This window comes from Lemur catta, chromosome 9, assembly GCF_020740605.2.
Source record: "Lemur catta isolate mLemCat1 chromosome 9, mLemCat1.pri, whole genome shotgun sequence".
NCBI classification, from domain to species: Eukaryota; Metazoa; Chordata; class Mammalia; order Primates; family Lemuridae; genus Lemur; species Lemur catta.
Window position 1 is genome coordinate 897154 of NC_059136.1, and position 13239 is coordinate 910392.

Genomic DNA, 13239 nt, shown 5'->3' on the forward strand with positions numbered 1-13239 from the left:
TTAATTTTTAAAGATAGCTTTATGTTAGGCATTTTATAATCACATTTTTAAAGCACAGTCCATTTCACATTAATGTGCACCTTCAACTAATTTTTGACAAGGGAAAAATGCACATATTTTGTTTTACTCTCATGTAAAATACTGATTATTCAGCTGTAGTCATCTGATTTAACACGTTGAGGAGTCTTCATAAAGGACTTCGTCTACCTTCATGTCATTTTCATCCACTGGGACCTGGGGGCAAATCTGCTCTTTGAAGGCCAGGGCCAGGGTGTAGGGCTTCACTTCCTGGTGCTGCCAACAGCGCTTCAGGTAGGCGTCGTAGTAGCCCTTGCCCCTCCCTAGTCGGTTGCCGTGTGTGTCAAAGCCGAGACCCGGCACGAAGATGAGATCAAGGCCCCCTGTAGAAAACAGGAACACATTTAAGAGGATTAAAGGTTTCCGAAAGATCACTTGAGGATGCAGTGCTTGTTTTTTAATGACATCTATTCTTTCTCTGATTTCTAAAGAAATACATGATCATTGTAGAAAATTCAAAAAGCATAGAGTTGGACAAAAAAGGAAATAAAACTTACTCAGTAACTCAGTAAGTCCTTCATCCCATCCTTCTAGCAGTTCATATCTGTACAAAAGGTACATACCTGTACAAAAACGCCAGATTCCAAGGCCCTATTCATGCCTGATTAAAGAGAATCTGCAGGGATAGGGCCTTCATCATCTTCTGCTTCTTTTCAAGCACCCAGGTGATTCTACATACCTGCTAGGTGTAGGAATCAACGCCCCAGGGTAAGAATGGTTGGAGGAGTGGGAGAAGATCAGAGAGGAGCCAGACAAGACAGAGCTGTTCTCAGCGTCAGGGAACAGGATGAGAGGCTATTGAGAGTACCAAGCAGCTCATTTCCCCTCCCACTGGAGAGGCCAGGCCAGGCTGTTGGGCTTCCCAGATTCACACCAGAGCAGGACTTGACCTACTGAGGGACATTCCCATGGTGCAAGGTGGGGCCCTGTAACTCATCCTCTAGATGGAACCCTCCCAGGTAATGCAGGGACCAAAACTGGCCATGGCATCACCAGGACAGAACAGGCTGCTGGTGCTCAAGGTGCAAGGCAGGGTCTTAGAGACCATAAAAACCCAACCATAAGCCGGGCGCGGTGGCTCACGCCCGTAATCCTAGCACTCTGGGAGGCCGAAGCTGGAGGATGGCTTGAGGCCAGGAGTATGAGACGAGCCTGATCAAGAGTGAGACCCCGTCTCTACTAAAAATAAAAAAATTAGCTGGATGTCGGGGTGCACACCTGTAGTCCCAGCTACTCAGGAGGCTGAGGCAGGAGGATTGATTGAGCCCAGGAGTTTGAGGTTGCTGTGACCTAGGCCGACGCCACAGCACTCTAGCTGCAATGACAGATTGAGACCCTGTCTCAAAAAACGAAACAAAAACAATAAACCCCACCACAGTGAGGGTGTGTGGAGATCCCCATGAAGAAGGCAATAAAGCTCACTAGGTGAAGAACCTCCATGGATTTTACGAGCCCAAAGAAGGGTCCTCCAGCCTCAGCAAGGAGCAGGAGGTGCCAGTTCCAGCACAAGAGGCCACATTACAAGTCCAACCCAGTGGCCTGCCCTGTGGCCCTCCTGTATGGGGCCTTGGCCTCCTGATATCTGTTCTAGGGGTCTCTGGGTGACAACCACTCGTGCAGCACTGCTGGCAAGACACAGCAGAGTTGGAAGCCACAAATTCTCTGGAACAGTGTTCTCAGCAGAGATGCTTACACTGCCCAGCCCCCACTGTCAGCAGCTGTTCTGACTGCCTACAGAACTGTAAGGTGAACTCGGCTTCTCTCTGGCTCCTAGCGTACACTTGTCAACCCCTGCCTGCCAAAATCCAGCAGAGTATGTCTCAGATTACAGCAATGACCTTCCCGTGTAAACCTGCTTGTCTATTCCAATCCCAACTTGCTAAAAGGTGCTGGTCACTGGCCTTTGTCTTTCCTGCCTGTCTCTGTCCAACTCACTTGTCTCTTTTGGGATTGACAGTGGCCTGTGCCATTGGGTTTTGCTTCCTTGTGTCCTCTTTCTGTTGCCAGAGCATTGTCAGGTTTGGAGTCCTATGTCTTCTACACCTAGGACACACATGCACACACCTTTCCTAGGATTCCTGCCTCTTTAAAGTGTGGCAAGGTATTTTGTAAGGTCCCCTGGGGCACACAGTCTTCCTCCCTTCAGGAGATGGCAGTTCAGTTAACATAAAATTACACACCACATGTCATATCCACTCCAATGCCAGGCAGCAGTCTCCACCAACTGCCCACAGAGCAACAGGGACAAGTACTGGAGCCCTGAGCAGAGGGACAGGAAGAGTCAGGGGGTGGTCCGGGAAGAATCAGGGGGAACTCGCACTTGATCTGGATTTTAAGGATCTGTCCAAGCTGAGTCTGAGCATCTTTCAGAAACCAAAGGGAGAGTGGTAGGAGCAGAGCAATGAGAAGGGAGTGGGGGGCAGTTCACTCGCGGGGGCGGAAGGGTCACGCTGAGGAACAGTAGAAGATGTGAGCGTAGTGCTCCCCAGGGAGGGACACGGAGACGTGGGAGGCGAGGCTCTGAGACCCCCTACAACACGAGAGCAAAAAAGCAAATAACCCAATTTAAAAATGGGCAGAGGGCTTCAACAGGTATTTCTCCAAAGAAGAGATACAAATGGCCGATAGGCAAGTGAAAAGATACTTGACACCCCCAGCCATCAGGGAAATGAAATCAAAACCTCACCTCACACCCATTAGGATAGCCAGTATCTAAAAAAAGAGAAAACAACAAATGTTGGTGAAGATGTGGGAAAACTAGAAGCCTTGTGCACTATTGGTGGGAATGTATTAATAAAACAGTGCAATCACTATGGAAAACAATATGCAGGTTTCTCAAAAAATTAAGAATAGAACTACCATACAATCTAGCAATCCCACTTCTGGGTATTTATCCAAAAGAACTGAAATCAGGGGCTTGAAGAGATAATTGTGTACTCATATTCACCGTATCATTCACACAACAGCCAAGATACGGAAACGACCTAAGTGCCCACTGATGGACGCATGGCAAACATAGTGTGGATGGTACATGCAATGGAGTATGGCTCTGCCGTATCAAAGAACAAAACTCTGCACACACAACGCATGGATGAATCTTGAGGACATGTGCCAAGTGAAGTAAGTCACAAAAAGACAAACACCAGGTGATCCAAGAGTAGTCGAACTCTCAGAAACAGTCGCTCGGGGGTTTCCAGGGGCAGGAAGAGGAGGAAATGGGAGCTGCTGTTCAATGGGTAGAGAGTTTCAGTCACGCAAGATGGAAAGTTCTAGAGATCTGCTGTACAAATCGTGCTTTTACTGTACACTTAAAGTCTTTTAGGAGGGTAGAACTCATATTACGAGTTATTTACCACAATAAAAAACAAAAGGCAAAGAGGCCAAAAGAGAAGGCAGGAGAAGAGTTAGGACTGCACAGGAGTCAGTGCATAGGAAAGAGAACGCAGAATTCAGAGAACATACACATTTAGGCAGTGAGATGAAGACAATGAAGAAAGGAAACAGAAAGGTAAGAAAATAACATTCTCAAATCCTTTGAATTAAAATTAATCCTGCTCCCTCTACTCGTGGCACTCCCTGGGCTTTGCCCACAGCTCTCCCTGAAGTCTGCTGGGCACTGCAGTAGACTGGGTCTCTGTCCACCCCGCCAGACAGAGTTTTGTTGAGGGTCATAATTTTTACCAAGTCATCCTTCGTGCTTGAATTTTAATAGAATTCTAGGCCAAAGTAACCCCAAAAGGCAAGTATCTTATCTGCAGAATGGATCAATCCTGGCACGACATCCTCTATTTTAGTAACTCCAAAGCATACAGCTTCAGATCAAGGAGGCAACATTATGGGACAAGAAAACAATAAAAGTATAACCTTATGTGGCTATAGTAAGCTCTGTAACTTATGTGGCAAAGTAAGCTCTGCAACTGCTAAGGAAGGAAGAGAATGGCTTTTGGTAACAAAGGCTCTGAAATGGTCCTCCCTAGATGGGGTCCTGACATCCTGCTTGGGGTGCTGCCGGCAGACCCGTCCCCAGGCTTGCCACCACCGCTCCCTTCAACCACACGGTCGTCTGCCAACACTGCCTTCAGGTCCTCAGGATGCCCTTCTCGTCTGCCCCAGCTTCTGCTATTTGGTGAATTCAAGTGTCTTCCTGAGACACACAGTGTATTCCTTGCTTAACTTCATCCATTTGTTGTCAGCCTTGAAGCTCTTCCTGTGCCTTACAACCATCGCCACAAGCATTTCCCACCCCCACACACCTGGGGCTCTCCATGCTTCAGTAACACCATGCCGGGTGCTCTTCCTCCCCAAAGGTGAAGGGTCAGCGGGGCTTGAAAATCACGTATGGGCTCAACAAGTTCCCCCTGCACATGCTGGTCCCACTAACAGAGGTAAACCCCAGACTCATGCTAACAACACATCACAAGGTCAAAACTCAGTAGAGAAAACCCTCAATCCATGTACATGTTCTTTACATGCTTCTAGTAGGACTCTATTTTCAGGTCACCAAAGGCTCACTGAGAGGACACTGACATTGGCACAATGTGCAAGAAGAGCCGATCCCCTCTGTTTTGTTCACTCCTGTGCACGCTCGCTTCACAGGCGCCTGCGAACACAGAACGAGACCAGCAGGGTCAGCGCACCCCAGCTGCACCAGGACACACCACGGCACTCAGAAAGAGCTCTCTGGAAGTCACAGGACTGTTCTCCAGAGTCATGGTTTGCTGGGTGTTTTTCTCCATGCTCCACTAGCTTTCTAACGCCATCCTGCACTCCAGAACTGCAAAGCTAACCCTTGGAAAACACACCTAGCCCCACACACTGTATTTGCTCACAAACATCTGTCTGTTCATTGGTGCTGGCTCTGAAACAGCAGCGCCATGGGGAGGCAGTCTGGTGTGATGACTAGGGGCATGGGCCCTGAGGCTATCTCTTAGCTGTGTGACCATGGGTAAGTTACCACCCTCTCTGTGCTTCAATTTTCTCAACTGTAAATGAAGCTGGTCATGAAAATTAAATTACATAATGTTTATAAACTCCTCTGCAAAGTATCTTTTTATGTTAATTACAATTATCATGCTAGCTTTTCTTTTTTGAAGAAATGTCAGGTACTATTTCTTGAAGCAGCTGCCAGGGAAAGGGGTACAGTTTCTCCAGTACCTCCAGTATTTTTTGACCGGAGCTTTTACAACCTTACCTTAAAACAGGCTCTTGTACACGTTCTCTTAGCTTTAGGGTTCAGCAGAGCCAAAGAGGGAGGAAGAAAACTAGGGGAGAGGAGGTTATAGAATAGGGGCTAGCAAATTTTTCCTGTAACACATTGATTGCCACACTAGAAAAGAATTTTTTTTCCTTGAGGCTATGGTGTTTTATTATGAAAACAGAATAAAAACTTTGAAAACAAAACAATCCTTTCTAGTTTAATGAAAAAATTGTTTTTTATTGTTTTCTGTGCGTAAGTTATATGCAACTTGAAAAATAGTTCTTGCAGCTCCCAAGGTGAAGAGACATGAGTTAGATATGTTTCACGAGGTCCCGGACTCAAAACCAGCATGAGTTAAAAACAACTCACATGACAGTTAATGTGTTAAAGGGCCAGAGAGAAAATAACTTAGGCTTTGCAGGCCTTAGGGTCTCCGTTACAACAACATAACTGCTGAACAGGGTGAAAGCAGCCATAGACAATACATAAACAAATGAGTATAGCTGTGTTCCAATAAAATATTATTTACAAAAACAGGTGGAGGGCCAGACTGGGCCATGGGCTGCCGTTTGATGACCTTGTCATAGAATATAAGGAAAGCGTGTTTCCGAAGAGAGGAGCAGCAACAGTGTCAAATATGACGGACTGGACCAGTAGGGTAAGGACAGAAAAATATCTATTAGATTTAGCAACTAGGGACCCACCGGGGTAAGGATAATTTAAGTGTGGAGATGGGGACAGGTACTGAGCTGCAGGATCTTCACTGACTGAAAAAAAAAAAGCCTAGGAAGTAGGCCTTGAGAGAGAATGAGGAAAGAAGATTCTGTAAATGCCTCAATCCTCAGACCGCAGGCTCTGAGGACTCGGTGCACCTTCACAAACCATCTTATTAACCCGCATGGAGTCAGCAGCTGAGCCACCAGCACCTCCAACGATGCCCTGATCTCAGACTCCCTGACCTGTGCTTCCCAGAGTACAGTCGGCTCGGGTCAGATGACTATCTTTGCCCCAGTACTCAAGAGAAAGCTGAAAATAACAAGTGTCAGAGCCCAGGAGATACATACAGCTTTCCACTCTACTTTCAACTTGTGCAGTTCTTACACTTCTTTTTCCTTCTTTTTAACTCCTGTTTCATGGCCGTGTCTCCCAGAAGTTCTTCAGGAACTTCGTGACTCAGTAACTCCTTCCCAAGTTACTCTCCTGCACTGCTGCCAGAGCTCTCTTCACTTGTTATTCTGAATGTGCTCTTTCTCCTGACAGTCCACCTGGGTGTCCCATTCCTGGTCCCAACTGATCCTAAAATGCAGCCTCCATCCTGACCCATAGCCTCAAAAACTTTTCGTCAATCACCACCTCTTAAATGTAACGCCCAAAGCCCCCTTAGCTGGTTATGCAGAACCTGCTGCAGTCCCCTCCCCTCCCCGCTGCCTCTCCACACTGTCTCCCGCCACGCTCCAGCAATCCCAGGGAAATGGACCGCTCCCTTCTCCCACAAACCCACCCCGTGATTTCCCACCTGCGCACCTTTGCTCCTGCTGTGCCATCCTCCACTCCTGTAAGGCCCTCCTATGCTTTCCGTTAACTTACCTAATCGTAACAATCATAATATAACAAACCTCAGATAAAATTTCACCGAGCCCTCCCATGTGTACAGTCTGGTGTGACCGGCTCTCATCCCATACCGCAAGAATGCCCGTGGGTCCACTGAGTAGTAGGAATCCTTCTCCCTTCCTTTTGGGAGCAGAGTTTGTGTCTTTCCCCAGAGAGATGCTGAGCTTAGTTCTGTTTACAATGAAAAAAAGATTGAGAGTAAAGGATATAATGAGTGGTCTCCTGCCCATATTTATCTTAGTTTCCCGACTATATCCAAGTAGTGACCTGTTCAGACCATCCCATGGGACATCTAATTCTTAACCAAGGTCTAGCTTCTAAGAGAGAAGAAACTAGCACAGAAACTAACATTTAAGTGCCTGTAACATGTCAGGCACTATGCTATATCCTAGGAATAGAAGGATGAATAAAATCAGCTGGTACAGCAGTACATCTACCTGGTGAACAAGAGGGCAGGAATTATTGTCCTCATTTGAGACTGATGCTCAAAGAGGTCAAATTACACCCTGAGGTCATTCAGCTCATAGAAGATGAAGCTGAAGCCTGGCTGTCTCAGGTGGATAATGACTCAACAACATACTGCTCCTACTGCCAAAGGCACAAGTGAGATTAAGCAAAGAGGTGGAGGAAACACAAGGCCAAGCACCTTAGAGGCAGTAAAGGAGTGGGGTTGAGTATGCAGCTTCTAGACAGGTGCCTGGGTCTGAATCCCAGCACTACCACTTACTAGCTACAAAATGCCAATCAAAGCTGCCTTCACCTAGATCTAGGATGGATAAGCATACTGTGACGTAAACTGTCCCTGAGCTATTAATATCAAATGTAAACTTAATCAATCACTGTATGCCTACTCCTCAGGCCATGCAACTGACTGCAGAGAGACACAGGCGCTCCCATCAAACATGCTTCGAAAGCATGAAGAAGCTGAAATCCTAAAATAAAACACCGAACCAATAATTCATGATAGCTCTGTGGCAGAACTCTCAAAAATCAATACCATATGCTTTGAACTCATTATGGTTGCCTTACAAAGAACAGACTGAAGCACAACCCCTTTGGATCACTATTCATAGTAAACCAGTACAGAGCATACAAGGTAATAAACAAAACCATTTATTTGACTGCAGTAATAAAATATATTCAACTTCTGATTATATACAAAATTGGGTTTTTAAAAAATATATTTCCCTACAAATCTATAACATACTTAAGGAGTAGTCAACTAAAGGTGTAACACAGACTGCTAATTTTTTTTTAATTACATAGTAGATGAACCTTCACTCTTTCTGCTATGTTTGGTCACAACATATTTTGGCCATTTTAGAATATCCATACTGAATCAAACACACAGTAGTAAGAATCACCTATTAAAGACATGATTATCACATAACTGATCATTTCTGCATCTGTACTATAAAATCCTTTCTTTTAAATACAGATATTAATGTCTGCACCAAAATACAAGGGCAGTACTTGTCACAGGAGTGTAAGTACCCAACACCACGTAAGGCAGACCTTCTCCTAGTGTCCCTGGGTGTGACAGGTCGTTCTGCCAATCAGTTAACGAGGTATTCAGAATATAAGACAATCCATGGGTGCCTTATATTTAAAACCCAGGTGTACTATGAGTTCAAGGCTTTCATTCAACCTACGAACACTAACTTTGTGTTTAAATGAAGAAATAAGAGGTGACAGGAATTTAGACTTTTCCAGGTGAAGCTGAAAACAAAGAAATAACCTGAATCCCATGTAGTTGACCTGCCTGCTGAGGCTCCCACCAACAGCCTCCCCTGCTACCTAATCCAAGCCCAAAAAAACATCCAGGACAACAGGCCAGAGGTGCAGCTAAGAGGGGTGCTGAGAAGCAGTAATCCTTTCCTCTGCAAAGCTGGTAACAGCCCTCTAAGGAGACCTCGGGAAGGACACAAAAGGGGAGCAGCTGCCTCTAGAGCAAGGGATTGGGGAACAAGGACTTAGATGAAGACACTTCACACTTTCACACTATTCTTTTGTATGGTTTAAATTTTTACCATGTGCACAGAGAACCAAGTTTTTAAAATTATCAGCTTTCTAGCATGTCAAGGACAAGAGCCTTGGAGACAGCCGAGCACAGCAAGTGAGCGTGCAGGCTTCTAGAGAGAATGCCTGGGTGTGAATCCCATAAACACCACTATTAGTTATGAAATATTAGTCAAGTCACTGAACCTCTCTTTAAAATCCAATTTCTTCTCCTTAAAATGGGAATAATAATACTACCTTCTTTGGGGGACTAAATAAATAAAGGAGGTGTATAAAACTCTAGTAAGTGTGAAATAAATGCTAGCCATATTATCCTTAGGGATATGAATAATGCCTATTCTTTCTGTTGACTATGAAAGTTACTTCTTTAGTCATAACACTAAGGCTCCAACAGAGTTATACAGATTTCCTGTTAGCCCAAACCACCCGGGGGTGGCCTAGCTTTCCACTGCCACCTGCTGTCACTAGAAACAGGCAGGCGAGAGCTGTCCATGAGGGACCGCCCACACCCTGAGCAGGGCAGGAGCCACGACCCTCTGAAACATGCAGTCTCTGCAACAGGTGTGACAGGAAAGCATTCCTCTGTTACAAATGGCCTTTTCCTTTACAAAGGATCCTTTGAGGAGTATTTACAAACCAAGAAAAAATGGAGTGTTTTTTTTACCATCTGTTTCAGCACCTTCAGCCAAGTGCCAGGCACTATGCTGAGCACATCACAGACATGACTTCATTTAATCTGCCCAGCAGTTCCGTGAGACAGATATTATTGCCCCCGCTTTTCAAATGGGGAAACCAAGGCTCAAAGAGATGATATAATTTTCCCAAAGTCATACAGCTAGTAAATGCAGGAACAGGGATTTGAACTCTGGAGTTCTAGCTCCAGTGAGATGTGGAAGCTCTCTGCTCCTTGCCTGGAGAAGGAGAGCAGGCAGGGAGAGTTCTACGTATCTGCCTTGGTGGTGGAATACGCCAAACTGGACACAGCATTTCCGTCCGTCAGGTCAGGGCCACCGTGAGGGACAGAGGCACACTCAAACTGGGGAAGTGAAAGACGGTTAACAAAAGGATAATTCAAAGGGTAGGCGAGGCTTAGAGAAAGCAGTGGGGGTGGTGCAGTCCCCTCAACCAGCACTAAGCCTGAGGCGCACGGGGCGCAGGTGGGGAGGGCAAGGTTACAGGTCCCCAAACAGCTGCAATAGGACGGGCCGCTGGCAGGGGTGTGGACAGTACACTGGGGGTGGGGGTGGGGGTTAAACACCCCCCCTCGCTCTCCGGCACACCTTGGTCCTCCTGACACAGTCCACAGAGGTCGCCCTTCCTGGGCACTGAGCAAGTGGAAAAGACAGTCGGTGGGTCTGGAGGAGGCCAAATAAAGGAATCCAACAAAAAACTAAAATATCATTATTATCAGTGGTTACTCCTGGGTTTGGGGATTGGGTTTATTTTTAATTTCTTATTTTCGTCTTATCTTTATAATGAGACCAAAGCTATTTTCCTTTAGAAAAAGAAATATGTTTATGAATACTCGGAAAAAGTCAGAAAAATCTCCAATGTTCCTTTTGCAGATGTCCTTCAAACATGTTAGCTATTTTCTTAAGTGTGCTTTTTATTATATCTTAAGGCTAGCATGTTGTCTAGAAAATAACACCAAAATTATAAGTTGGAAGGCAGTAATACTTTGATTTACATTATCTTCTCAGTCACCACCACCATCACCACCAACTGTAGCTGTGTATGAAAGATAGCAAGCTACGTTGCCAAGAACCAAAAAGATCCACTTGACCGCAGGGGCTTGCAAGCTGGCCACGCCCTGCTTTTGTAAATAACATTCTACTGGGACACAGCCACGCTCCCTTTTCACACTGAGACAGCAGAGTTAAATCATTACAACAAGACTCAATATTTACTATCTGGCCCTTTACAGAAAAAGCCTGCCAAACCCTACTTTAGGGCATTTAACAGAAGGTTAATAAAAATCTATACATCAGCTTATGCTATAGCGGCAGATATTGACCAAAATAAATCTTATTGGAAAAAAATAAACTGTCTTTAGAGCAGATATGTAAAAATGTTTTGCAGAAAATGGGACCAGTAGCAGTAGCAGCTTAATCCAAAGGCATTTTCTAAGTGTTATATTTATTTTTGCGCTGAGTTTAGGATACTTTCACTGTTTTTAATAATCAGATGGACCTAAAAAGGAAAATAAAAGAGAACTACAGAACTTAAGATTTTCCACTAACCATAGGCAACCTCTGGTTGCCAATTTTCCTCATCCGTGAAATGGATGGACATAACTCTTCAATTTCTCAGATCTCCTTAGAATCAAAGCTTAGTGGCTCTGAGAACTTTAAGGACAATTCCCTGTGTATCTGTGTGACACAATCAAGAAATAAATGAAGCTAGTCACAAAGAGACAAACACTGTATGATTCCAATTATATGAGGGCTCTAAAGTAGTCAAATTCATAGAAAAAGAAAGTAGAATGGTGGGTACCAGGAGCTGGAGAAAGGGGGAAAAGAGGAATTATTTAACGGGTATAGAGAGTTTCAGGTCTGCAAAATGAAAATTTCTGGAGATCTGTTACACAGCAAGGTAAGTATACTTAACACTACTTAACTGTACACTTACAAATGGTTAAGACGATAAATACTATGTTTGTGTTTCTTTACATCAACAAAAAAAGGAAAGAAGGAAAACTGGCACTGGGGGAAGATCTCAGGGGCAGTCCATCCCATGGCACAGGTTCATGTGAAGCTGTACTCACGAAAGAAAGCAAGCCTGGTTTACTCTTAAAAGCAATTGTTGAAGAACAATTGCTTGAGATACAGAAATATAAGGGTACTCCTGGAGCTATTTCTATTTTTCTCACTTTTTTGAAGATGAGCTCTCAAAGTCATTATTCTAAATAATTACAGCACTGCATGATTCCTAAGCATTAAGAGTTTAACAAAATGGAAACTTCTCCCTGGCTTCCGCCATTTGTTTTACTGAGGTATTAAATGAGCATTTGAAAATCCTACAGCCCTTCTGGTTCAGTACATTTGACTAAAATAAAATTACACGGTACATTATATTTCTTCGGCTTGCTCTCTTCTTCCACGCCTAGGAGGGCACACAGTTCGGCTAATATGAGCCTTGTGCCTTCTAGAACAAATGCTATTACTGCAAGCCTATGATAAAGTAACCTATTACGCTGAAATAATAGTACCTGGATTTTATATAACGTCCTTTTCCAATGAGTTCTAAGTGCCTTTTCCACTCCAACTAGCCTTGTTATCTGCTTCAGTAAGTCTCCTTCTGTTGAATGAGAAACTTGCTCTTGAAACCTGTAATGCTCCCTAAAACCTGCTAGAGAAGCTTGACAGGTAAAAGGAAGCAGAAAGAAATCCCTGAAGATTTGCACCTCAATTGAAATTTAATGGAATCAAATCAATAAACAGCTATTACTAATAACTTGCTATATGGAAGGCCCTGTCCGAGGGACTACCAAGAACATAGAGGTAAGCAAGAATCCATGCCCTCTGGTGCTAATAATAACCTGGGCAGCTAAAAATGCACCTTCTAAGCTGTATGTAAAGACATGATCAAATAACTGTGATAAGGGGTAGAGTCATGTAAGTGCCAAGGTACTAAGTAGAAAGGGAGAAAGCTGTATTCCTTTGAGAAGCAGGTTAGGCCCAAAGAACCCCACTAAGGAGGTAGCCTATTGCAGGAGCAATGCAAGGATGAGTAGGGTCTGGAAGAATTGCGATGGAGCGGCAGGCACGGAGTATCAGTAGTAACAACAAAGCAGGCAAAGGCACAGATCTGGGAAAGCACAGGGAACGTTCAGGGCGTGACTAGTTCCCTTTGGAAGGATTCATGAATAAAACGAGAGCAAGGTGGCTGAGAGGACACAGTTAGATCTTGTTGGGAAGGGTCTCCAATGCAAGGGCAAAAAAACCTATTTAATTTTGCAGGTTGAGCCAGTGAACCTACCTGTCAGCTTCTTAGAGGAAAATGCCAGTGGCTACAGGGAGCCAAGCAGATTCCAAGAAAATCAGAACCCACCGGCATGAGGGAAGTCACAGGATGAAGCTGAGATTCCAGGAGAAACAATGACTAGGGTCTTTTCTGCCATTTTTAAAAACTCAACATAGAATATTCCTGGTTAAACAGTTTTGTTCCTTATAAAATTTGTTATAAAATTGTCTGCCATTCCTGCATTCTGCCAACAATATGTAAAGAGGCCTCCAAAGGGAACCCTACTGGCCAGGCCTCCCTGCTGCAAACAAGCCCCTTGGCCCCAGACACCAGTGGGTTACACCCACCCTCCCAACGTACCCAGCTAGAAA

At 44.7% G+C, this 13239-nt stretch overlaps 1 protein-coding gene across 15 annotated transcripts in view; it reads right to left on the reverse strand.

Annotated features, from left to right (window-relative positions):
- LOC123644497 (5-formyltetrahydrofolate cyclo-ligase) overlaps window positions 1–13239 on the reverse strand; it is a 36901-nt gene continuing 23662 nt past the window's right edge. For 14 of the 15 annotated variants that reach the window (XM_045560596.1, XM_045560612.1, XM_045560599.1 and 11 more), the window contains one exon: window positions 1–401. In XM_045560596.1, coding sequence (XP_045416552.1) covers window positions 169–401 — 233 coding nt within the window. In that variant the 3' untranslated portion in view covers window positions 1–168. Of the gene's footprint in view, window positions 402–6860; window positions 7058–13239 lie in introns of those variants that run through there. The other variant, XM_045560597.1, reaches the window with a different exon arrangement.